Here is a 26,108-nt window from a genome sequence, read left to right as displayed (position 1 = left end):
AAAACACACCGCCCGGGCAACAAAGGAGTGGCTCCGTAAGAAGCATTTGAAAGTCCTGGAGTGGCCTAGCCAGTCTCCAGACCTCAACCCCATAGAAAATCTGTGGCGGGAGTTGAAAGTCCGCGTTGCTCGGCGACAGCCCCAAAACATCACTGCTCTCGAGAAGATCTGCATGGAGGAATGGGCCAAAATACCAGCTACTGTGTGTGCAAACCTGGTAAAGACCTATAGTAAACGTTTGACCTCTGTTATTGCCAACAAAGGTTATGTTACAAAGTATTGAGTTGTATTTTTGTTATTGACCAAATACTTATTTTCCACCCTGATTTACGAATAAATTCTTTACAAATCCTACCATGTGAATTCATGGATTTTTTTTTCACATTCTGTCTCTCACAGTTGAAGTGTACCTCTGGTGCAAATTACTGACCTCTGTCATCATTTTAGGTGGGGGAACTTGCACAATCGGTGGCTGACTAAATACTTTTTTGCCCCACTGTATTTATACACACACACAAACACACACATAGCAAAGGACAACCAGTGCTAAATTATCACAAAAGAGAACACTGCACAAAAAACATCAGATTTTGTACAGAAAAACAATATTCTCAATAATATTCTCAATTGCAGTAGAAGAAATAGAAAAAACAGCAATACAATAAAGGCAGGTTACAGCTGGCCCACCAAACGTAATAATAAAATATCCAATTTTAGCTCAGATTTGAGGAAAATCTGCTTATAAATTTTTTGGCTTATGCTTTTATATGTGATAATCTTTTCTGGAAATCATACAGAATTCACCAAAGTCTAGTCGTTTCAAAACAAACACAAACACATGGCTAATAAACCTCCAACATGCAATTATTTTTTGTTGTTGCTGTCTTTTCTCATAATGCAAGTCTGGTTTGCTACTTGCCAGGAGTTCTTGGACTGAACTATTATATTTTTAGTCTCTATGAAAAAAAATCTGTTAAAATTCTGTTATTCTCTGACCATATGGAAATGTATTTCTGTTACCATTATAAGCTGGGGCAATATAGTAAAATACAATTGGAGCTAGAGAACCACATGATTATTGCTAACTGGGGACACTGATGAATGAGTTGTTCTGACTCATAACTGGTTTTGATGTATTTAATACCACATGTCATTTATTTCCGTTTTTAAAACAGAAATAAATGACCTTTCCTTCTGCAATGCACCTAAGCATGGCCCTGTGGGTCCATGTCATATTTATACCAAAAGAAATTGTTTTCATCTCTTCTTAATTGCAAATCTAAAAGCTTAATCCTGTCCATCGTTGGATGGGTCACAGGTCAAACTGGAAATAACAACTTTTCCTGTGTGCACAGCACGTGCCTTGGACTCCTGCTGACCCCATTTTAGAGCAAAACAAGACCTGCCGATCTCTGTGTATGCAGCATGTTTGCAGTATTTGTGACATTTTGGGAAGCAAGCCAAAGCAGGAAGAGTTAGACTGAATGCTAAAATTGCTAACTTATAATAAAAAAGGATTGCTTACAGCCAGAACATGCAGATGTGTGGATATACCTGACAACAAAACCCCTCTTCTGACAGTCTGAGCTTCAATGTGGCGGCAGTGTTTTTAAACAGAACTTTGTGCAATTGTACACAGAGATTACAAGTTCTTAAATCTTAATTTGGATTGGCTCTGGTCATCCTTATCCTGATGTGTACACACTCTGTAAGAAGAGTTCAGGGTGTCTATACCAATGACACCCTTTAACTTTATGGTTTATTCCACCAGTTTGTGTCCCTAGCACTAATGTCCAATAATGCGGTGATGCTGATCAGCTCATTTAATGTTAATAAATGACAAACTGATTAATCATCAAAATAATGTTTACTGTACCACTGTGAACACTACACAGGGGGCATTTAGGCAAACCCCAAGCCAGCCAAAAGATACAATCTCTCCAGGATGTCAAGCGTCTGTTCTGTCTGCAGGTCCCAGAAACGACATCTGAGATCTCTGTCCAGAAGACTGCAGTCCTAGGAGTAAATATATAGAGAGAGATCTTATAGTATTAAAATGACACATCTGATTCAAATATTAAAATTTGGCCAAAAACAGTATTAATTTTGTACCTTAAACAATTACAACTATTAAAAAATTCTTCATTTAAATAGGGAGTCAATGCTTCAGTCTCTCAGTGACAAATGACCTTGGCACAGAAACAGTGTAGTAGAGTTAGACCCACTCGCTTTATCAAAGCCACAAAAGGGAAAGGGTTAAGAGAAATAACCATGGAAACACTGAGGAAAAGCCATCCATTGCTTTTTGCCCTTTTAAATTGTCAAGTAATGATTTAGGATAAGGTAGGGTACTGGACACATTCTCTTACAGCTAGGTCCTATCACCTCAGGAAGAGGCAAAATAAGACAGCTGGGAATTGGGAGGAGAATTCAGAGGAGGGGTTGTGGGCAGAGTGTGGGAATACAAGGGGAAAAAAAATAAATCCATATCTGTGCCTGGATGCATCTGTCCAGCCTGTCACTCTGAATTCATCGTCAGTCAAAAGCAAAATGTCACACCTTTCATCTGTTCACCCTGAGCTGCGGACTTTTAATTGCTTGGGTTGAACATAGTGAGATCGAAGTGAGGCAGCAGCGGGGATGAGAGCGAGGTTTACCAGGAGCAGGAGGGCCAGGTGAGGGGCGATGGCAGCCAGCAACAAGACAAGAAAGCAATAAAACTGATAAATGATGCCAAGACACACAGATACTGAGACCCACCACCACCACCCGCTCTTCTCTCACAGCAGCCCTTCTCACAAGCACACCTCTCCAGTACCAGCTGCACCTATAACACCACCTACCCACCCTAACACCCACCATCCCTCCGTCTCCTCTAGAGAACTGGACAGCTCTTATTGAACACTCGTCTGTTTACAGATCAACGCTTCCCATCGGGTTTTGGATCAATAGGATTATATTTCTTATAAAGCAGGATGGAACAGAGGAAGGTGGGGGTGGCAGGAAGGACGGCACAGAGTTGTGGGCATATGAGTGAAAGGGAAAGGCTCAAGCTGTCAGAGATACTGCATGGGCACAGCTTGTAGATGCAGTGGCAGAGCCACAATTTGGGGAAATAGTAGGGTTTAGGGGCGAATGGAGGTGGGTAGGGAGGGGGGTTACTGAAGAAAAGCCAATACCTACAGATGGGATAGAGGATGGGGAGCTTATTGATCTCCTGTCTGTCTTTTCTTCAGAAGATCAGTGGCAAACAGAGGCCCTGGTGTTTATCATTTAGTCAATGCAAGGATGAGGACACTCTGCCTGAGGATATGGAAATGGATGGCAAACTTTACAATATGGCATGCATTTGTGATGCAGATGTTTTTCCAAAATGTCTTTGAAAGATAATATGAGTGCACAGGGTGAAGGTCAAGGTGGTTTACTTCTTTTCAGAAACAGCAACAGCATTTAGTATTCATGTTTGTTAAGTAGAAGGAATGTAGCAGAATGCTCAGTACGGAAAACACATTTGTTTTCACTTTTGTCTTTTGATGTGCTTTTTGTGGGGGGGGGCTTCTCTGAGTGGTTTGTGATTGAAATGAGTATCTGTTTGTGTTGTTCATGGTGTATGTTTCTGTGTGTATGTCTATCAGTATTGAAATCTATTCATGGGTAAGTACATAAAGCATGCTCTCCAGCTAAAACTAAATCAAGCCAAATGTTAAATTTCCAAGAAGACAATTGATACATGGGTCAAATGTAGAGATTTGAATGCCAAAATGAGATGGAAAGAGGTTTTTTGAACAATGAATGATGAATATGGTGAATATATTTACATATTTTGAGTGATCAAATGCTGGAGTTTCAAACGTTTAAGATTAGTCAAGTGCTATTTTGGTAAATGCATTAAATTTGCACGGAGCTTTCGGATGGAAAGTGAGATACAGAGAAACGAAGCTCTTAATTACTGGCAGCTCCCCAGAACCAGTTTAGTTCTTGCCTGGGTTTTAGTCATTTTGATGTATATGGTCTAAACCTGCTTCTGAGCTGTGTTTTCACTTCCTTGTCCCCAAAAGGTGACACAAATGTATTCCTATTCCACACAGTGCTATTGATTTTTCTTAGGTGGGGGAATTAATCCGCGCTGAGCGCAAATCATCTTTGAAGCTGGCATTTATTCCCACTCTCACCTCCTGTGCAACACCCTGGATGTGTTTTATCGCGTGGTAATTTGCGCGGGTTGATGCACTGGCATGCTCTGTCAACTTAAAGCCCTGATCTTCAGTCTTGCCCTCTTGAAAACACACACCAGCCTACATAAACATGCGTACTTACTCTCATGCATGCACAAACGCTAACACACATACAGATTAATGTCAAGGTCTTTCCTATTTAGAATTCTAAAACATTATACATGCAGATTAAAACCACATTTCCTCATGCAACTACTCTGCTGTGGGATGTTCTGTGGGCCTGTCCCTTTTATTTCCTCCCCTCTCTCAAAGTGGCACCAAATGTAATCCTCCTTAATGGATGTGTAATATTTACACTTATACCATAATCACTTAAACATTCATTTACAGGGCCATATTTGGTTGTTCGTGGCCCTGACAGCCTATTCATCAAAAAGTAAATGTGCAGAACCTCGCGCCCCCTGCAGCAATCAATCAATATGCTCTTCTCCCGGCTACCATCAGTGCAGATACGTCTCAGGCCAAAATTAATCACTGTGAAGTTTGCATAATCCCCCTCCAGTTCCCCTCAAGCCATTACCTCACGTTTGAGAACCTTTACCTTTGAAGACCATTTTGATGACTGAAGGGATTAATCAGAATCTCCCATTCTCAAAACGGATGAAATTGTAAGAGTTTATGCAGTGAATGACATGATATATAAAAAGGGGGCATTTATATTCAGCGATTGAATCTGTAGCTTAACTGATTGTCTGAAGTTTCATTTGAGAAAGTGCGCATGTTTTACATCACAAAGGTCTCAGCCTTCCTCTTTTGAATTATGGAAATTGGGAAATGACTGAAAAGTATTCTGATTTTTATAAATGTTTCTTCATCAGATTGCCTGCTGGTACAAAATATTTGCACAGAAAAACAAGGACAAATAATTTGATGTTTCTGTTTCCTTGTTTTGAATGTCATGAGAATCTTACAAAAGATTGCTTTTTTACCTTCTTTTTTTAATTTTAGGCAGCCTCTACAACAAAAATGTTTGATCTCGAAATGAACGTTAAACTATCACCGTGTGTTGTCGACACAATAAATGTATGACCTTACAACATTTAATTCTGCTCCTACATGAAACAAAGCACTAAATATAAATCTTTTGTTGACGACTGTTTAAAAATCTGACTGCTTCAAAATAGTGTACAAGATGAATAACCCGCAGAAAAACGATTTCATGGATTCTGACCCAGTTTAATCACACAGCTTTAGCCTGATTAGCCAGATGACAGCAGACATGATATCAGGTTAACACCAACAACAAAATAATTGTATAGTACCATATGACTTTACTTACAAAATGCCAAAAAAGGAAATCTCCTATAACTCAACCTGTATAGTGCAGGGGTATATATACCAAGGCTGTATCCCTTACCCTGTATGTTAATCTCTCCGATTGATGCTATATAATGTAAGATATAATGCTATATCTTACAAAACATAAAGAAATACGGAGACTTCAGGTTAAACCATCTTTAAATTCCTCTGTATTGTCTGTTTGGCAACTCCAAATGCAAAGACATAGAGATGCTGAGAGAGTCTGTAAATATACATGTGCAAAACAATACAAAAAAGAACAATTACACAGTTATTGATGGTCATATTCTCATATATGCCTAATTTACACAATATTGATGTTTAAATGGATATCAAAAATCCATGGATACCATGACACCTCGAAGCGGATACTAAGCATTTATTAATGAACTTGTCAACAGCAGTAATAGTTATAGAAATTATTATCTTTTATAACCGCTTAAGATGTCTTGATAGCTTCTGGATGAGGGTGGTTACATCCTTCAAATGATAATCCACTCCCTATCAATGATAACAGAGGCACTAAAAGTAAAGTGTATTTTAACTATTACTGATAAATATCCGGATCACACAATATTACAAAATTTAATGGTGACTGAGTATGTTATGTTTGCCTCAGACCTGGAACAACACTATGATTTAATGCAGCATTTCCCCAAAATAAACACTGCGGTGATTTGCCCTTTTCATTTGGTCCCATCTGGTGCTGTATGTTTACATAGATTTGTAGAATCAGAGTTTGAGCTCTCAAAAAATCTTTAATGTCCTCTCCGGTTTGTGTCTTCAAAAAGATAACGTTATGCAAATTCATGAGAAATAATTACATATCAGTAGAAGATATAAGAAGTATATGTATATGTATTTGAACAGTATATTAATTTGCTCTCTTACATTGCAGACAGTGATGTGGTTTCATATTAGTGCACTTAAAGTGATACATAAATATAAGAAATGTGAGGAGCAAAAAAAAGTGACAGCCCGTGGGCTGAAAGTGATTCATTAAAGAGGAAAACACTTTTTTATACATGTGGTAGCTTAGGGTGGACACTGTTTTATAAAGTGAGTGGTCCTTAAAGTGGCAATAAGCACTTCATCAAGCAAACAGTTATCATCAGTTATAACAGCAGACATAAAGAGATTAAGACAGAACCAAATTGTTCCCTGAAGAGGGAGAAATGTCACTAATGTTACACATCATTAGAGCTGCAAAGTATAGGCTGTGCTGAATAAGGGGATGGAATGTGAATATGCTCATAACTCATAAGACATTAGTGTTTAACTGAAGCAAAACTGGTCTTATTTTGTTACTTTTCAATTACTACATAAAACATTTAAATCTTCTATATGATGAATGATAACAATAAATCGTGGACAATGCTTTGTTTCTCAATGATCAAAGAGCAAGAATGTAAGCACCCTTGCATGTTGCAGTTTTACACCGATGCTCAAATCTACAGTCACACAAATCTAAAATCGGTCTGGCACACCTGCCAGTCCCAGCAGCAGAGGAGCAATTTACAATGATTTTTATTTTCACACATCCTAAGTGGCCAATTCTGCATCCCAGAACTCAATAATGTTGATATCACATTTGGAAGTGGAAGAGTGATTCTGGGAAGAGGTCAGGACAAAACCAGACATCAAGCAATTCGTAGCTTTGAGTCTGAAAATGGACATAAAACACACAGTTTTTGGCATTTACTTTACTTTACTTTACTTATTAGACTCTCCTGACACAGGTGACTGAAGAAGTCTGTCCTTCTGCTAATTTTGAGGGTTTCCTCATTGTTCTAATCAGTCATGAAAATTTCTGGCAATTGCACCTGATCAGAAGACTAATATCACATAATACATTAGGAAGCCTGTGGAAGTTTCACATCTGTACTCAGAATATTACATTCACAATGTTTTTTTATTAATGATATATTGATGTTGTCATAGAAACAGTTGTTCAACCACATCCCTGCCCCTGTGCATTCATTTTACTGTATACTAAATTCTCATCTTGTTTTAGACTGGCTAGTCCGCACATACCACCCGGCTGAGTTCCTGTCTCGGTTGGCAGACGTCAGATGTCCATCACCTGGGTGATGTTCATCCCTGAGGATTATGTTACAAAATCCTTGAACCTATGGCAACTGATTTTTTTGTCTATATTGCATCTTGCATATACTGACTGTATTGTTGCTGCTGACTGCTTAACACTTCTGACAAAACTATGATTGAGTCAAAACTTAATTTAACCAAGGACCATTTGCTTGAGCTGAGAAAAAAAAAACTAAACAAACAAACAAAAAAAACATCAATGGGGAAGTGCCAAGAACTTCAGTTACTTAATTGGCCATTTAAGGTTGGCTACAAAAGCAAATGAACCCTATGGAATTAGCTACTGTGACATCAATATGCCAATGTATCACTGTGTTAGGATACTGCATGTTTGTTACCATATATGGATGAAGGGTGATGTGCTAATTTATCACCTAATGCTAGCGAGCGTGGTTAGCAACCTGTATTCATAAAGTCATATCATCATCATTTGCTAAGTAACTGACTAATAAAACACTAGATTTTAATTCATCAAAAGTGGAGTACAAATTTCTTGGTCTATATCACACAGGAAGTTGTAACATTAGTCAGCTAATCCATTAAACATCTCCCAAAAGGCGCCAACAGCACACACGGTGAAGAGCATCAGTGTAATGGCTCAGAGTAGCACAGATGACTACTAGCAGACGCTGATGGACTCCAGCTGCCTGTGTCAGGACACCTGTCAATTAATGAGGTCACACTGCTAACGCACCTCCAAGTTGATGAGTTATAAAATAAAAATTAACATCACACTAAACATAATTATGATCAAGAGGGAAACTATCAAGCATCACTTTTTTTGTAAACCATTTTTCCTACCATGCTGTTAATATGTATTTTAATACTGTAAAATTAGGCATTGTAACATGTGCTTCTTCTGGAATTAACTCCCTTTTGAATCCTCAAGTGGCCATTAGAGGATCTGCACTTCTGCTAGTCCATGGAGCCTTAATTTTTTTAGCCTCAGAGGTTGCCTTTTGCTCAATCCACATAGACTTGTAAATTGAAATTACTAATTAAAAAATAATAATTAAAAAAATTAAAAACTTAACAGTTCTAATGCAAAATAAATCATCTATTTCTGGATGCTGGAGGTATGAGTGTAACTGTTTTGGCTGGCCTATGTGGCAAAGAGCTTTGCTTTCTCTGTGCCCGTCCAAGAGTTTTATGTTGTTGCATCATCAGTCAGCAGATATGTGCGTCTAAACAATGTACCTTTACAGCTTATGAGGCAACTTGCTAACAAGCTGATAAGTTAGAACGCCACCCTCTCATGCAGACACAGCAACATCTTCTTCATCTTCTTTTAAATGTCATATCTGGTAAGTCTTGCAGTCAGAATCAGCATCTGAATGGACTGTTGTGCCAAACAAATTCAATTTTCCAAGATGAGCTATATAGTCTCTCTATAGGCTCCTCTTGTTTGTATTTTTATTTTAATTCAATTTTCTTGTCTTTATTTATTTATCTATATCTTTTATTATTTACAAGTCCACGTGTAATATGGCAATAGTAAACAAAAAGGGAGAGAAAATAAGTGAAAAGATGAAGAAAACAAGCAGCACTTGACATGGTAACTTCCGGCTCAAACAAACTTAACAGGACAGTGGCCAAAATCCCAGCACTGAGCTTCAGAATTAAGAGTAAAACCCAATGTGTGATATCGCAGCAGCTACAGCTTTGTTTTCTAGTTATGATCCAAACATGTTGTACACAGATGCAGAGCATTTTGAGAAAAAACATATAAACATGGAAATTACAGCAAAACTTGTACACCATTTTCAGCTTGAATGTACCCCTGCTGTCAAAAGACACGAGTCAGTCTTTGTTTGATTTAGTCATACGGAGGTCTAAAATGATTACATTTACATTGCAGTTGAAATGTTCTTGTCATCTCTGGCACACAGATTGTTGCACTTTTGACCCAAATAGAGGGCTGGGGAACAGGAAATTGTTGCAGCTTGTTGCCTCCTTTGTGCCATGCACTTCACTCAGTTTGCCTCATAAACACTAAATAAGTACAAAATGGAGCAGTTATGCGACAGGAACTGATGCTTTTGAATAGACTTTGTACTTACCTCAGTTTACTTGACGTTTTCCAAATATTGCATTGTACACTGGTACAAAAAGGAAGCAAAAGTGGTATAATTAGTGCCACAATACTCAAATATCATTATTATAAGGTATTTACCTTACAACATAAACCACCCTGAGGCAACTGTTGTGATTTGGTTTGATTTGGCGCTATATAAAAAAAAGTTAAATTGAGCTGAATTAGAACTCTAACAGTTCACCAACCAAAGTTTTTTAACAATTCATGATGTCATCTGATGCTTTTTTGTGTTGTTATTTTTTAATTGTGTATTTTATTTTATTCTAATGCATTTTCTTTATTCCAGTGTTCAACACTTTCGTCAGTGGTTTTCTGTTGGCTTAGCTTGGCACCCATTAAAATCACATAAAAAACTGAAAGTCACTTTTTGTTATGATCCCCGCTTTATTTGAGTCCATAAATATTGTGATATTGTTTGTGTGGCTGACCTATTCCTATTTTACTCTTCCAGCTTCCCGCTGCAGTTGTTGCTGATTGTAGAGGTGTAGCTACTGTACTACTAAGCTATATAATTTCAACAAGGTGTTGATTGTGGCGCAACCTTTACCGCTGTGCATGATTGTGTTTCATAGCTCAGCTATTTTCAGAGCAGTAAAACTTCACTGGTGACAACATGCTGACATAACATTTCACTTTACATTTTAATCAAGGCTGAATGGTAGAAGAGTAAACAAGCGCAGTGATGGACACATAATGTTCAGGAGGACCTATTAAATGCTGTATTTGTTCAGTGTCTGCTGAGATTTTTGGATAATGATGGCTTCTGCTGCTATCTATCATCCTCCAAAATAAATGATTAATAGCGTCAGTCCACTGACAGTCACTTTTCCAACATAAAACAGAGTGAAGAAGGAACGTAAGGGATGGACAAAAACGTGTGGCGTGAGGCTGAGAGACTGCAGCCGCTATAATCAAATAAGGCTTCGTCTTCAGCGTGCATTTATCTTTGTCATCACAAGACTTTCAAAGGCTCAGCAACTCACGACTACTAATGTTCTGCCTTTTGTCACATCCCCAATTGCCTTTTATTAACCATTCTCCGAAAGATAACTCGGTGTGTTTAAATTTTACAGACCTACTCTGGATGTGATCTACAATAGGTCATAATACAGGATAAAAGATCTCTGCCTTTAGCCTCAAAAGTGTAGCTAAAAAGAGACAGTACTTAGGGCTGTATATTTACTTATAAGTATTTACTTATAACTGGGATTTTCCTGCACAATCATTTCTAGGATTTACAGAGAATGATGCAAAAAAAGAGAGGGTAAATATCCAGTGAGCAGCAATTCTCTGGGTGAAAATGCCTTGTCAGAGGAGAAAGGCCAGTCTGTTTTTTAATCTGATAGGAAGATAATGCCACACAAATAACCACTCTTTACAACCAAGGTAAGCCGAAGTCTATCTCTGAATGCACAACACACCTAATTTTGGGCAGCAGCACTTCTGTCAGCTAAGAACGGGAAACTGAGGGTACAGTTTGCAAGAGTTCATCAAATTTGGAGAGTGGATGATTGGAAAAAAGTTATCTAGGCTGATGAGTTTCAATCGCTGCTGCAGCATTTGGATGGCAGGGGCAGGGTTTTGTGCAAACAACAAGAATAAGAATAAACGCATGAAAGCCATTATCCCTTATAACAGCCATTCAGACTGGTGGTGGCAGTGTGGAGGATATTTTAAGTCCCAAGTGAGCATTATTTAAATGCCGCAGCCTATCTGAAACCAGTATTGTTGCTGACCATGTCCATTATTTTATTACTAAATATGCCTAAAATACAACAAAGTGTAACAAATGAAGAGGCCAATAAATGCATACTCCTAATAAGTGCATACTCCTTCCTAAAACAACACTCAAGATCAAATGTTTCATCTAAAACATTGAGACTGGCCTGAGGGTGGCAGCAGAGGAGAGGTCACAGAAGAGTGTTTCCCATGTATCGTGGTCATTTAATAATAAATCTGCCATGTGACAATATATTACTTTAATTTGGATGAATTTGAGTTTATTTGTTATTCTAGTGTCCAGTGTGGAAACTTCAAACATGTTACTGTGATTGGTTATATAAACTCATTAATATTGTATTCTCTTAGATTTTTAGAATTGTAAGGTATATAATATGACCACTGTTTCTTTCTTATTTTCTTTTCACTGCTGTTGTCATGGGACATTGAAGGATATGCTAAATATATTAATGTTTGTCAGCGATTTTCTGCCACGGTCACTGGCTAATCATCAGAAAGCAAACATTAACTTGAAGAGTGTGTGTAGTGCAAATGTATTTTTGCAAATGCATGTTTGGTGCCATCTGGTGACTTCAAGCACAGGAGCTGAAGCATTTAAATCAAGGGCCGGGCATCTGATAAATGGAACACAACAGCTGCCATATTACTCGAGCTGCTTGGTGGAGTAATGAACACACCGCCAAACAAACTTATTCTGGAAGATCCCCGTGCCTTGTGAACTTATGGAAAAATATAACACTGTACTGTATTGTGTTGTGTTGTTACATAATGCAGTGTTTTTGCTAGTTACTGTACTGGAAAGAAGGAATTAACTCCTCCTCTATTCCACAGTCTGGATGGGAATTTAGTGAAACGAGCTAAAAAAGTGTGTAAAAACTGCTAATGATGTTTGGAGGTTCCCAAAGGAATGTATCACGAGTCATCACTTGTGAAAACAAGCAGCCAGTTGAGTAATCCCCAGTGACTGTAGCATCAGCCTAAGCAAGACAGAACATGAAAAATATTCCACAAGCTTTGAATAGTTTTACTAAATTCATTTTTGGGGATGGAAATGGACTCATAAAAGATGGGGAAGACTAGAAATTCTAAAATACAATTTTTTTCACTAAATCTAGTAAGTATTGACATAGAAAATAACATGTGAGATAAATTTTAAACTGCAGAGGAGTAATTTTGTATGATTTTGCTAAAATATGCTGCATAATAACAACCTTATTGGAAATTTGATGCTAACCATGTAGTAAAAAATTTGCACAGTAATGTTTTTATTCCCCTGAGTAAAAGTAGAGATTACTGCTAAATCTTGTGATCATGTAATATTAGGTGCTTGCTTCTTTGTGAGATATGATTTCTCACAGTGGATGGGGTACTTTTGTTTCACGATGGACACGCCTGTGCTTGTGTTAGCACAAGCACTGTGGAGGTGTAATCACACAAGGGAGACGCTCTCTGCAAGACCTGAGAAAAAGAAGTTGACGCTGCTGTCTGGCACAACGCACATATTTTTCTCTAAAAGGTACCTAATTATGCTTACTTATAATAGGACTCGAACTTATTTCTGTCTTGGTTATCATCTGTAAAAACAACGTTTCTCTTGTTCTCGTATACTTAAGGTATACTCGTTTTCAAACACGCCTACGTCATGTTAAGTTAATTCTTATGAGAATATTATATTTGAGGAGAGATATAAACCAGCTTTTTGGAGGTAATTAATCTTTTCAGCAATTAAATGTGTTGCTGCTAGCTGGTGAACTGTCAGTGGGTATTGTTCTAAGCTTTCAATCCTGCTTCTCTTGCAGTCAAGATGCCAGAAACAGCTGAGGCTGTGTCAGCCACTCTCACCACCAACAGAAACTGCACTATAGAAATAACCAATGTCAGCGGTAGCTACTGCCTCATTAACCCCAAGTAAGTCTGCAAATGTCTTTGTCAGTTTAACACTTGTAAAACTGATTAATTGAGAAAATAAATGGATAGCATTTAGGGCCAGACCTGAATGGCTGAATGTTTACTTCATAAAACATAAATCAATGAATGACATTGCAGGAAAAACATTGTGATGAACAATGGAAACTTCACAACATTATACATTAAGTTCACTAAAATGCTGCTTCTAAGCTCTTAAAAGCAACAACAAGTGACATGTCCTGCAATTCATAATTAGGTTTGGCTGCCTAGTGTTTGTGAATCACTGTTATTAAAAAAAAAAAAAAGCATAACTAAGTTACATATATGTAATTATTATTTTCTTTTGCATAACAGCCATGTATAATTTGGGGGTCACCACAATCTCCACCTTGTGTTCTTTCTAATAATTCATAAACCTAAATTTCACAAGGAGGGCTCAATGGCACTGCAAGCAAAATGCAGTGCACCATCTATTATAACATTAATAAAATATTAATTTTATATAGCCACCTACTGTATTTCTCAACAATGTAATATGGATTTCCCCCCCTCCGACCACAAAAAGGAGAAAAAAATTAATAAAACACAGCAACAAAATAAATATAAACAATTCATGTCTATTGGAATCTGTGCCATCCTTCTACATTTATCTAGCTGTGGGAAGACAGGCCATATTTTGGATGGCTGGTTTTCATGTGTGACATTACTTTGCTGAGAACATCCACCTATCCATCATGCAGTGACACACACTGCCTCATTGCACATCGCATGCAGGTACACTCACTGTTGCTTAGAAGTCCACAGTAGTACTCCCAGTCACACTCCATCCATCAGCATAAGATGTTTCACCCTGGAAAGCCCAACACTCAAAAAGTAAATTGACAATCTCCACAAAAGTTACAAAAGTGTGTTTTTTCATCAAAAGTACGAGAAGTGTGACATAAAAGTTGTTAACTGATTAGTAGTGACGGTAAGGATTTATCTCTTGCTCTAATGTGTAGGGTGTACATGAAAAGTGGCTTCTGTCAACACCCGCCCCAGCCCACGATTCGTACCACCAAGACAGAAGTGTGCTCCTTCACCAAGGATGACAACACTGCCACGGGTGCCGTCGGCATTCTAACCTACGATTTGTTCCATATGCAGAGCCGGGTTTGCTCCGAGCGCATGGCGATCATGTTCTCTGTGCCTTTTGACCACAACCTGTATAAGAACCAGCTGGCCATGGGTGTGTTTGAGCAATCCCGTGCTTGTGACAAACAGCTGTATGACCGGATGTATGATGGGAAGGATCTCAGCAACTTCACCCGCTCTGAGGCAAATGGCTGTGGGCTGGAGTACAAGGCAACATATGTTGACCTGAGGGCCACAATGTCTACTGTTGCAAAAGCCATGGTTAAAGTGGAGCTCTATGATAAAATGGGTCATTAGTGTGCAGTCTACTGGTGTTCTGCTTTTCTGTGTTTTCTTGTTTTTCTAGTCGCAGAAAAATAAACTTCATTTGATTTGACGACTCTTGTCATCCTAAAAAAAAACATTTAGGAGAAGAGGAAGACTGATTTTGCTGTCATCTGTATTTTGTGTCTGCTGAAAGATATCAATATCTGACAGCCACCTCATTGATTCTCCATTAGCTTAGCTCTTGGGCTCATGTACACAGAATACTCTATTTTCGTTTATTATGGTAATAAAGCATTCAGACCCAATGCTTGTGCTACTTTGAGTGGGATATGTTTTCATTCATATGCTTTCATTATTACTGATGAACTGTAATCATTTTTTAATCTCTTATCTGGATCCGTCCAATTCTAATGAGCAACAACAGATGGAAGATGTTTTTTTAATTTCTACAAAAACAATATTGTTCTTCCTTCGCTGTTAGACTCTCCATCTTGCTTGATTGTGTGGTATTTGGAATGCAAGAGTTTCAGCAAGATACTAAGCAAAGTATCGCTCCAGAAATGTCTGTCCCAACTTGTTTGATCTGCTTTTTTTACTGTTTCACAATACAAGAGGAATGACAGTCCCAAAACACATTCATGTCTTGTTATTATAGTCTTGAAGGGCTCACCTCAGTGGTTGGGATCCAATGGGAAATTGTTGGAAACTGTTCAATTTAGCCACAGGCTAGGGTGTGGCTGTTTCATCCCACAGGGGAAAAGAGTAATATTTGTTCTCATAGTCTTCTTTTCGTGTGGGTCGTGTGTTTGGAAAGAGGGTGTGCTATCCTGTATTTAAGCAGGGTTGTACTTCAATTGGGAGGGTTTTCTGAGTGATTAATATATCCTTGGGGGGGGGAAAAGGGGGGGGGGGGGGGGGGGGGGGGGGAGAAAGAGAAGAAAAAGACAAAAAAAGGAAAACCAACCAGCAACTTTTACTGTTTTTGGACTTCAAGTACTAACAACGCTTCTCAGCAGGTAAGTCACTTCATTTAGGGAAAATACATTTAGAACAATGACTCTCCTAGCTCTTATAATTTGTAAGATATATAGAACTTTGATGAGGCTTTTGTTTGATTTCTTTAATGTATCTGTTGATAAAATGAGTGATCATGTTCTTTCATTTTCACTCTAACTTTATCACTGTGTAGTACTAATTATAAAGTACTGTCACTGGAGTGGTACACTCTGTTAAAAGACTGCAGCAATTCTATGTTCTCTTGTAAAATCTCATTAGCCTGTGAAATACACTATTTTTACGCAGTGACAGTCGATGTGTGCTTTTGAAGGTCAGCGTAATGATATTAGAGTACATCATCAGAGACGAGGTCGAACCTGAGTTCTATATTGTTATAAGTTTATTCCTATGATTCTCACTGCAGTTAGGAGGAAATAAACATCCATGTTACAGGTATGAGCTGGTTGACATTTAAATTATTTTTTATTAGATCAACAGAGCTCGCAGCCACTGCAACATGACAGAGACAGCTGAAGCTGTAGCTGCTGACGTGAGCAGCAAGAGAAGTGTGACCATCGAAATATCAAATCTCGCTAACAGCTACTGCCTTATTAACCCCAGGTAAGCCCAGCCCGTGTTGTGACTTTTCGGGCTTATATGAAATACATAGAAGACCAAAAAAAAAAAAAATGTTGAATGCATTTTTCTATTTGTGTACTAATTAGGGTATACCTTGAGAATGGGGATGCATACAACCCACCGCAACCTACAGTGCGCCCTCTAAAGACAGAGGTTTGCACATTCACCAAGTCCAGCAGCAAAGCAACAGGAGCTGTTGGTGTACTGACCTATGACCTTTTCGAGAGGTCACAGAATGACTTCGCTGAGACTGTGGCTCTCATGTTCTCCGTCCCCTGGGACTACAACCTGTACAAGAACTGGTTTGCAGTGGGCATCTATAAAAGGGGCCGTAACTGTGACAAGGATTTGTACAAAGAAATGTACTACGAGAAGAATCAGCATGAACATGGGTTTGTCAGGGAGGAAGCCACTGGGTCAGGAATCAATTACATGGGTAACCGCCTAGATATCAGGGCCACTATGTGTCCTCTAGGCAAAGCTATCATGAAGGTAGAGGTGTGGGATAAGCTTCTTACACCCATGGGCCAGCAGGCATATTAAAGGGCCCCTTGATACCAGTATTTTTGTCATGTTTCCTGACAGCAGAATTCATTCTCTGCCTTCTGCTTCTTCCTGGTAGACTGTTTCTAATACAGCAGGCATTGTTGCTGACATGTGTCTGTATACCTGGATATTACCCTTCAGTAAATCTGCTTAAGATATGAATTTAGTTTGTTTATAAATTCACCCCCCACCCTCCCAGCCCCCGATCACACACACACACACACACGCACACACTGTATAATCACAGCTTCTCTCTGTTGCAATAGCATTCAGTTTTAAAATGGAATCTTTAGAAATGGAAATCAAAGGATGACTCACCGGAGGATGAGGGCATATAGCTTAATGAAATACGCTGAAAGCTTGTCTGTATTTACCTTGACACTGTAGTCTGAGGAATAAAATAAACCTTTTTTTCTGAAGCTATTTGTGTATGACTGTCTGTTGACTGAGTTTAGAAGATGCAAAGGGTTTAAAAAATGAGATTTCCAAAGCATGCGCCATATGCTGTGCATTTATAAAGGCTTCATAAGGATCAATCTGAAGTGGGATTGATATAGACAAAAACAAAGGGTCCTGTTTCTTTTTGGGTGTCCCCTCCCCCCATGGCTGAATTCTACTTCGTCAAAGTCTTGGTATCACTTGAAAAACAATTGTATTATTTATGAAATTGTAATAGCTATTAGCTATGTTACGGCTAAATTACAAAATTTTCTGTAAAATCAAAGCATTCAATATCTCTAAAAACATGCAACGCAAGTCTGCGTTACTGGTTAGCCAAAAGATCATTCAGTATGCATGCCAAGTATCCTTGGGATAGATACTGTATGACTGGGTGAATGAGGCATGTTAAGTGCTTTGAATGGTCAAGTAGAGTAGAAAAGTGCTATTTTAGAACCAGTCCATTTACTGTTAATTTGCAGTAATAACTTGTAATGTAAGCTCATTACTTAATCTTTACGAAGCAGTAAACCTGAGATAACTTACATCTGCTTTCTTGTGATTATCATCTTGTCAAGTTGGATGAGATTTGGGTGAAGACCCTATTTTTGTAACTTGTGATACTTACTAAAAGCTTATAACTATTTAATTGGGTAGAAATTACCATCTTGTTGTGTAATGTCGTCATCAGATTTTATTTTCCAGTAATGGCACAGCCAATTCTTTGAAGAGACAGTCATTAACCTTAGGGAAATTTCCCTGTGAGCTTGTCACAAAGAAGGCACAATATCTCCTCTTAATTCACATCTTGTATGAGGTTATTATAGGTTCTGCTTATTCCGTCTACAATCTCAATACTACCTTCCTGATTCTGTTTTCCCATTAGATTTATGGTGGTTTCACCATATTAACAGTTCAAACCACAAAGAAGCTCAGATCAAAGGTTCTGCACTCTGTCACCTTTGCATTTGCATAAAAGCCAAACATAGAAAAGAGGCATAACCTCAGCATGTTTAAGCACAATCCCTGAAGCACTGTTGAGTGACACTGGAGAAACGAAACAGTCCCTATAAACAGATGGGAACACTAACAAGAAACTTTTAGGTGTTTTTTTTAGGTATTAACTTAAGGACAAATGCCTGCACATTCCTTTCAAATTTTCCTCTTCAATCTCTCCTTAGCATTTACTATACCTGTGCACACAAGTACACATTTATTATTTGCATCATACTGTTTACTGCATGTGTTTGTGTAAGTGTGCTCCAGTATTTGCATCTACATTAGTATGTACAGTATGTGTTTGCACCCTTTTGTGGTGAGCATCTCTTAGTCTGGATACGCACCTGCGCCTGCAGATATTTCATATCAAATGCATTCTTTTGTGCATTCTTTTGTGCATTATGCGATTTGTATTTTGAAGTGAAAAAAATCTTTGGAGAACAGTGCAGGATTAGACCCTTAAGCAAGGAAGAAAAGATATGAGAATTTTTTTTTCTAGGTAGATAAATATAAGAGGCTCAGCATTTGAGGACTGAAACAGATGCTAAACACGAGGGAATCTGACTACTTTTCTGATAAAACCTTCTGTTCCAATCCTTCCCGGATGTTAAGAGGCAAGGGAAGTGAATAAAAGCACGAGAGGAGCAAAGTCAACATGTCTTTTTATGAGACATATATCAGCTGATCACATTTAAACGACTGCAAGGTTCTAGTTACAAACACTACAGGAAGTTGAGAAAAAAATTTTTAAAGCACACAGCAACTCAAATAAAATTGGAAAACATGGGAAAATATAAAAACTGTTATTTATTTGCATTTTTAGGAAGCATTTTTACTTTATAATAGCATTTTCTGCATTATTATATCACAAATAATAATTATTGAATTCATTTCTGGCACTACTAATATAGTGGCTACATTTTTCATCAATTTTCACTTTATTTTTAGAAAAAGAAAAGAAGACACATGAAGCTTTGGAAAGGAGTGGCTTCCTTTCCATAATCCCCACCTGTTATTTCCTGTGTCTATTTAACATATTTTTTGATAATTCATTCTTAATATTAAATTTCAGCTTCCAGTTTATTTTGTTTTACAGTGATTCTAATCGCCAACAGTGTTTAAGAAATATATTTGTCAATCTGGTCGTGCAAAAGAAATTTCCATGATCTAAAGTTTGACCGTGGGCCTATACCTCTGTGTAAAAATCACCCAGGTTATAATCAGCTGCATAAAAGATATTATTGCCCCTTAAAATAAACAGGCTTCTACTTAAAAAGGTTAGTTTTTCAGCATCGTCAACAACAGAATAAGCTCTCAAAGACTGCCATCTAGAGGCCTCCTACATATATTATCTCACACAATTACCTGCTCTAAGCATTTTAGAGACAGCTGGGGGAAAGTATTTGGGTAAAAACCTTTTCTAAACTCTACAGTTTGTATACGACATTCATAATATAATATGTCCCATGAATAGCTATTTCAAATTCTTGGTTTTAAGAGGTAAAGCTGGCTTTGTGTCCTTCAGAAACTGATTACTCCGTGTCTCCTTCTCCTACCACCAGCTACAAACATGTCTTGACATCCAGCAGTGTCTGGTACACTTTGATAGTTTGCTGTGCATCTGACCTGATGTGTGTCAGGCTGGTACCCAACACCTGCAGCCCCAACTCTGGAGCTCAGTTTCAGGCTTCAGTCTCAGTCAGGTTCAGTTTCTGTAAGAGTGGGGAAAAAGGGGGAAGGTTGGCTTACACAGACGTGCTTGTTTGTTTTGTTTTCGAAGATTTATGCGGTTTATATTTCACAAACTCTTAATAATTCCTTTAAGCTGATACATGAAGGTCAAATGTCATGTTATTCCTGGCAGGGAACTGTCATACCATTTTAGTTTGTTATTTTTGAATCTCTCAGCATGTAGAGTGACACAGATGTGTATCATGTAACAATACCGATAGCCTGAAGGAAAACACTTAGGTGTTCTTTATTTTCAGAAGTTTTACATTAACAAAATCATTCTTGATGCTTTGAATCCTCTAAATATTTTTAATCTTGTAAAAAAGGATAGCGATTTGAATTTGAAACGTTCAGCTTTTTTTTTTTATTAACACTAAGCATATTCATTTAAACTTGAATTTATCCTGTCAGTCGACCTACTTTCCTTTTTATACCTTTAAGAAAATAAAATTTCAATGCAATAACCCCTACATAAAATTGCTCCATAAAGTAGCTAGAATTGATATTTTTATGCCAAAAGCATTAAGAAAGGATATTTGTAGTGATGACCTCACAGAAAAAAAATAGTTAAAATAAGTGAAACCAGGCTTCCCTTCACACTGAAGCATTCCCATGATTCCCAGCTCATTATTGGTTATCCTGCTTGAACACTTGGTTTTTTGACCGTTTGTTTTTTTGCTCAGAATTGCTCACAATATCCAGCTGTTTTGAATAAAAAGCACACTTATTGTTTCTGCCCAGGGCAAATTGGCAATTAAAGTAGCAGGTTTAGTGAACAATGTTCAGTATCTGCTGGATACAACAAAGAAGGCGTTTTCTCACAAGTTTGCAGTATCAGCTGAAAAAAAATGTGTGTTTACAGTTCATATATATATATAATTTGCTTTTTCAGGGATAAATGTCTCAGGTTCCTCATCAAACTGTTGATCTGCAGGCTGCTGCAGGCCTTGCTCCTTTTCATCATCACTGGAGAACTGATGTTTCTGGCTCTTTTCATTTTCATTTTCAGCTGGCAGTGAAACAAGGTTATCCATGCTTCATATTTCTTTGAGTTTATTCTGACTGATCTAGCAGCCGTTTTCATGTCAAACCTAGCTGAATGTACAGTCATCTGCTGCCAGCATGGTGTCAGCCAGCTGAAGGGTCAGCTCTGACACAGCAGTACCAGCTGCCTGGCTCTCACACAACAAAGTAATTACTCATGTCACACTGAATGACTCACATCAGTGGGTGCGATCTTTAATTTTCATCAAATCTGGACAAACTCCAGTGTGTATGTGTGGCAATAATCTAGCAAGTGGGGAAAAAAACATGTGTCATGCAGAAAAAGTTTATTAGGCATCAGGACATCTATAAATCAAATTAAATATCACTAATTGATCAAGAACCTGATATAGGCTGACTTAAGATTCTCCCTTTCATCAGTCATACATGAATCCCCAGTCACACTATCAAGGGCACATATGAAAGCCTGCAGCAGTTGATAGATGCCCTAACATGCCCTCATTCCAACCACACTGCCAGATCACTGGGGTATAATAAACAGAGCACTTACCCTGACGCTGTACATATCGTAGCAGGGGACTTCAATCACGCAGACTTAAAAAGAGCAATCCCCAAATTCCACCAGCACGTCAAGTGTGCCACTAGGGGTGACAAGATTCTGGACAAAGTTTATTCCAACATCAAAATGGGCTACAGGGCCAGACCTTTGCCACATCTGGGTCAGTCTGACCACTTGTCACTGTTTCTAATCCCTGCATATGCCCCCCTCAAGAAAACTGCTCTTACCATCACAAAGAATATTACCATATGGCCAGAGGGTGCCTCTCAGCAGCTGCAGGACTGTTTTGACAGGACTAACTGGGATATCTTTGAACATCAGGACTTGGAAATGTTCACAGACGGTGTCCTCTGCTATATAAAACACTGCATAGACACTGTTACAGCAGTCAAACGGATCCGGGCTTATCCCAACCAAAAGCCCTGGATGACCCGGGAGGTCAGGCAGCTGCTGAAGGAGAGGAACATTGCGTTCAGGTCTGGCAACAGGGATTACTACACCACAGCCCGATCCAACCTGAAGAGAGGCATCAGAGAGGCAAAGGGGGACTATAGGAGGAGGATCGAGGACCATTTGAAGAGTAATACCAGCCGGCAGGTGTGGCAAGGCATCCAGCACCTAACCAACTATAAGATCAATCTCGGAGCTGCGGACGGTGACCTGGAGCTGGCAGAGGAGCTGAATATCTTCTTTGCCCGCTTTGAGACCAGGGTACCGGAGGTATTGGAGCCACAGCAGCAACACGCCACCCATAGCAGCACCACCCTCACCCTGGAAGAGCACGAGGTGAGGCGCATGCTGCAGGCTGTTAACCCGAGGAAGGCGGCGGGTCCTGATGGTGTGCCAGGTCGAATATTGAGGGATTGTGCAGGACAGCTGGCTGGGATCTTCACCAGGATTTTCAACAAATCCCTCGCACAGGCGACTGTCCCACTCTGCCTGAAGTCCTCCACCATAGTCCCCTTGCCTAAGAAGCCCCACATCACCGGCCTGAATGACTACAGACCGGTGGCACTCACCCCAGTGGTAATGAAATGCTTTGAGAAGCTGGTCCGCAGACACATCACAGCAGCCCTGCCCCGCAGCCTGGATCCACACCAGTTTGCCTACAGAGCAAACCGATCCACGGAAGACGCTGTAGCCACAGCACTCCATGCTGCATTAACTCACCTGGAAGAGCATGGTAGCTATGTGCGGATGCTCTTCGTGGATTACTGCTCAGCTTTTAACACCATCCTTCCACACAAACTGGTGGCCAAGCTACAAGACCTGGGGCTTCCATACAGCACCTGCATGTGGATCAACAGCTTCCTCTCGGGCCGTAGACAGAGAGTCAGAGTTGGCCATCACACATCCTCAGCCCTGAGTCTCAGCACTGGCTCACCCCAGGGCTGTGTGCTCAGTCCACTGCTCTACTCTCTCTACACACACGACTGCACTCCTCGCCACCACAGCAACATCTTTGTGAAATTTGCAGATGACACCACAGTGGTGGGGCTCATTTCCAAGGGAGACGAGTCTACGTACAGAGACGAGGTGGAGCAGCTGACGTCATGGTGTAAGGCCAATAACCTCCTCCTCAACACTTCAAAAACCAAAGAACTCATAATAGACTTCAGAAGGAAAAAGGCAGAGATCCAACCACTATTCATAAATGGGGACTGTGTAGAAAGGGTGGCAAGCTTCCGCTTCCTGGGAGTCAATATAGAGGAGAACCTTTCCTGGAGTGTGAACACCTCCGAGCTGCTGAAAAAGGCCCAACAGAGACTGTACTTCCTGAGAATTCTCAGGAGGAATAACATCACACAGAGACTGCTGGTGTCCTTCTACAGAGCCACCATTGAGAGTGTTCTAACTTACTGCATATACATCTGGTACACTAGCTGCACAGGGGCTCAGAGGAAAGCACTCCAAGGGATCATTAACACCGCCCAAAAGATCACTGGCTGCCCTCTCCCCACACTGGAAGTTCTACACAACGCCCACTGTTTTAAAAAGGCCCAAAACATCATAAAAGACACCTCACATCCTGGCCACTCCCTGTTCGAACTGTTGCCCTCAGGCAGACGGTACAGGGCAGTCAGAGCAAGGACTAATAGACTCAAACACAGCTGTTATCCAACTGCAATAACACATCTGAATACTACAAAAAAATGTCCATCACGCCACTCTTGTGTTAATCTATGCACGGTCTGAAGCATGTGTGTGGGAATGTATGTGAATGTTTTACTGTTATATCTTATTAGTATTTTAAGTATTCTATCTATTTTATTTATTGAATTTTATTGTTTTATTTATATTTTGATATTGCTAGGGATGATGCAATGATCGGGGACCATTCTTAATTTCGTTGTTCTCATGACAATGACAATAAAGTTTCTGATTCTGATTCTGATATTGCAGTCATGGGTTCCCATAGTGAGATGATCCAGAAGCACCTAACAAAGAGCCAAAACTCAACACCGTCAACCAGGTGCACAGCTGAGGCTCACTGGTCCCTCCTACTGAGAGAGAGGGGGGCAGTGTATCTTTTTTTTGCTCTAAAAAGTTTATTTCAGAAATACATGTTGGTGTGTTCATGGCTTTTCTATGAGAATTGGTTTAACTAGAAACTAATTCCAAAACAAGGTTAGGTTTGATAAAAAGGCTGTTTACATTTTATGCTCTGTAAAATCTAAATGCAATCAGAATGTAATTATTTGAAAATATCTTAAAACAAGAGTTCATTCACAATGGAACACAGAAAACTTGGTTTAAACTGGGAGATTTTACAATTTCATTAAAAAAAATATTAGCTAATTTTTCATTTAAGTACAGGAACATGTTTAGAGAAAGTTGGAACAATGGCAAAAAGTTCTGGGAAAGTAAATGGTACTAAAAAGAATCAGCTGGAGGAACATCTTGCAGCTAATTAGGTGAATTGGAAACATGCGACTAACATGATTGGGTATAAAAAGAGCATTTTAGAGAGGAAGAATTTCTCAGAAGTAAAGATGGGTAGATATGTATAGTAATTTCTGAATGTATAGGGGTGGAATTAGTAGCTTACACATCTGGAAAGACACCTTCAGTGCTGAAAGATATATACAGGTTTTAGATTAACATATGGTCCCATCCCATTTAGGGATTTCAGTGCAATTCAGGTAATTTTATATAGTGCCACATCACATATTTGGTGATTTGGCACTATATAAAAATTTGGTGATTTGGCACTGTATATAGTGCCAAATCACAACACCAGTTGTCTGAAGGCAGTATATGCTGCATTCTGTATCAACTAAAGGCTTTTCAATGAGCCTTTAGAACTCCCTGATAATAATGAATTGCAACAATCCAGCCTAGAAGTAATAAATGCATAAACTAGGTTTTCAGAATCACTCAGGGATAGGATATTTCTATTTTTAGACATTTTGCGCAAAATGCAAGAAGGCAGTCCTTCTACATATTTGTTTAATTTGCATATTTAAGAACATATCCTAGAGCTGAGGTAATGCCATACAGAGCAGGTATCTGGTTGGACACCATGTTTCTATGATTTCTAAGGTCAAGTTTTATTTGAATTTAGAAGCAGAGATTAGTGTCACCCAGGTCTTTTGTCTTTGAAACATTCCTGTAGTTTAACTAGTTGTTGTGTGTTTCCTCTGGCTTCATGGATGGATAAAGCTGGGTATCTTCTGCATAGCAATGAATATGTATGCCGTGTCTTCTAATAGTACTGCCGAGGAAAGTATAATATAAATAGAATTGGTCCCTGCACAGAACCTTGTGGAACTCCGTAATTAATCTTAGTGTGTGAACAACACTCCTCATGCGCATTAACAAATTAGAGTCTATTCGATACATATGATTCAACCCACTACAACTACGATTTCTGCAGTAAACTATTGTGATCGATTGTATCAAACTGCACTGAGGTCTAGCACGACAAGCATAGAGATGACTCCATTATCATAAGAAGAGTATTCATAACCTTACTAATGCTGTCTGAAACTCTTCAAATTAACCGTTTCTCTGCAGATTAGTTAACTGTTTCACAACTACTCTTTAAATAATTTTAGAAACAAAAGGAAAGGTAGAGATGAGCCTATTAGCTAAGTTAGGTCAAGTGTTCCTTTTTAAGTGTAAACTCTTTTTGAAAAGTCAAAATGAGCTAATATGTTTCTTAAAATATTGCAATCAAATCATTGCATTTTTTTTACTTAAATTTTTCAACTCAAAACAGGGTCCCTATGAAAATGCATTTGGATCAGCCGATTTATACTCAGCATATTATCTAATAGTACTGTGGTATATCTAAGAGGTTGGAGAAGAAACTATTGACCTCATACACTTGAAACGATTCCTGTTGAAATGATAGTTCGTGGCGCTACTACAAACCAATCCCAGATCCCTCAGAGAACATGTGTTGTTG

The 26,108-nt window shown here is 38.9% G+C and overlaps 2 protein-coding genes across 2 annotated transcripts; both read left to right on the top strand.

Annotated features, from left to right (window-relative positions):
* The first annotated feature begins 12,459 nt into the window (after positions 1 to 12,459).
* Positions 12,460 to 15,688, top strand: LOC147332925 (uncharacterized). Its single transcript, XM_086289742.1, has 4 exons — positions 12,460 to 12,589; positions 12,799 to 12,991; positions 13,275 to 13,383; positions 14,385 to 15,688. Exons 3-4 carry the CDS (start codon positions 13,280 to 13,282, stop codon positions 14,812 to 14,814), a joined length of 534 nt encoding a protein of 177 aa, XP_086145868.1. The 5' UTR covers positions 12,460 to 12,589; positions 12,799 to 12,991; positions 13,275 to 13,279; the 3' UTR covers positions 14,815 to 15,688.
* A 15-nt stretch (positions 15,689 to 15,703) lies between these two features.
* apnl (actinoporin-like protein) lies at positions 15,704 to 17,378 on the top strand. The gene is made up of 3 exons (XM_086289741.1): positions 15,704 to 15,800; positions 16,271 to 16,401; positions 16,506 to 17,378. The coding sequence occupies exons 2-3, from the start codon at positions 16,298 to 16,300 to the stop codon at positions 16,960 to 16,962; spliced, it is 561 nt and encodes a 186-aa protein (XP_086145867.1). The 5' UTR covers positions 15,704 to 15,800; positions 16,271 to 16,297; the 3' UTR covers positions 16,963 to 17,378.
* The last annotated feature ends 8,730 nt before the right edge of the window (positions 17,379 to 26,108 follow it).

This window comes from Aulonocara sp. 'chitande type north' Nkhata Bay, linkage group LG4 (genome assembly GCF_057382095.1).
Source record: "Aulonocara sp. 'chitande type north' Nkhata Bay isolate Kocher_YH1m ecotype deep benthic linkage group LG4, A_spYH_male_GT1.1, whole genome shotgun sequence".
In the NCBI taxonomy this organism is placed as follows: Eukaryota; Metazoa; Chordata; class Actinopteri; order Cichliformes; family Cichlidae; genus Aulonocara; species Aulonocara sp. 'chitande type north' Nkhata Bay.
Note: the sequence above shows the minus strand (reverse complement) of the source record. Positions and strands in the feature narration are given on the sequence as shown.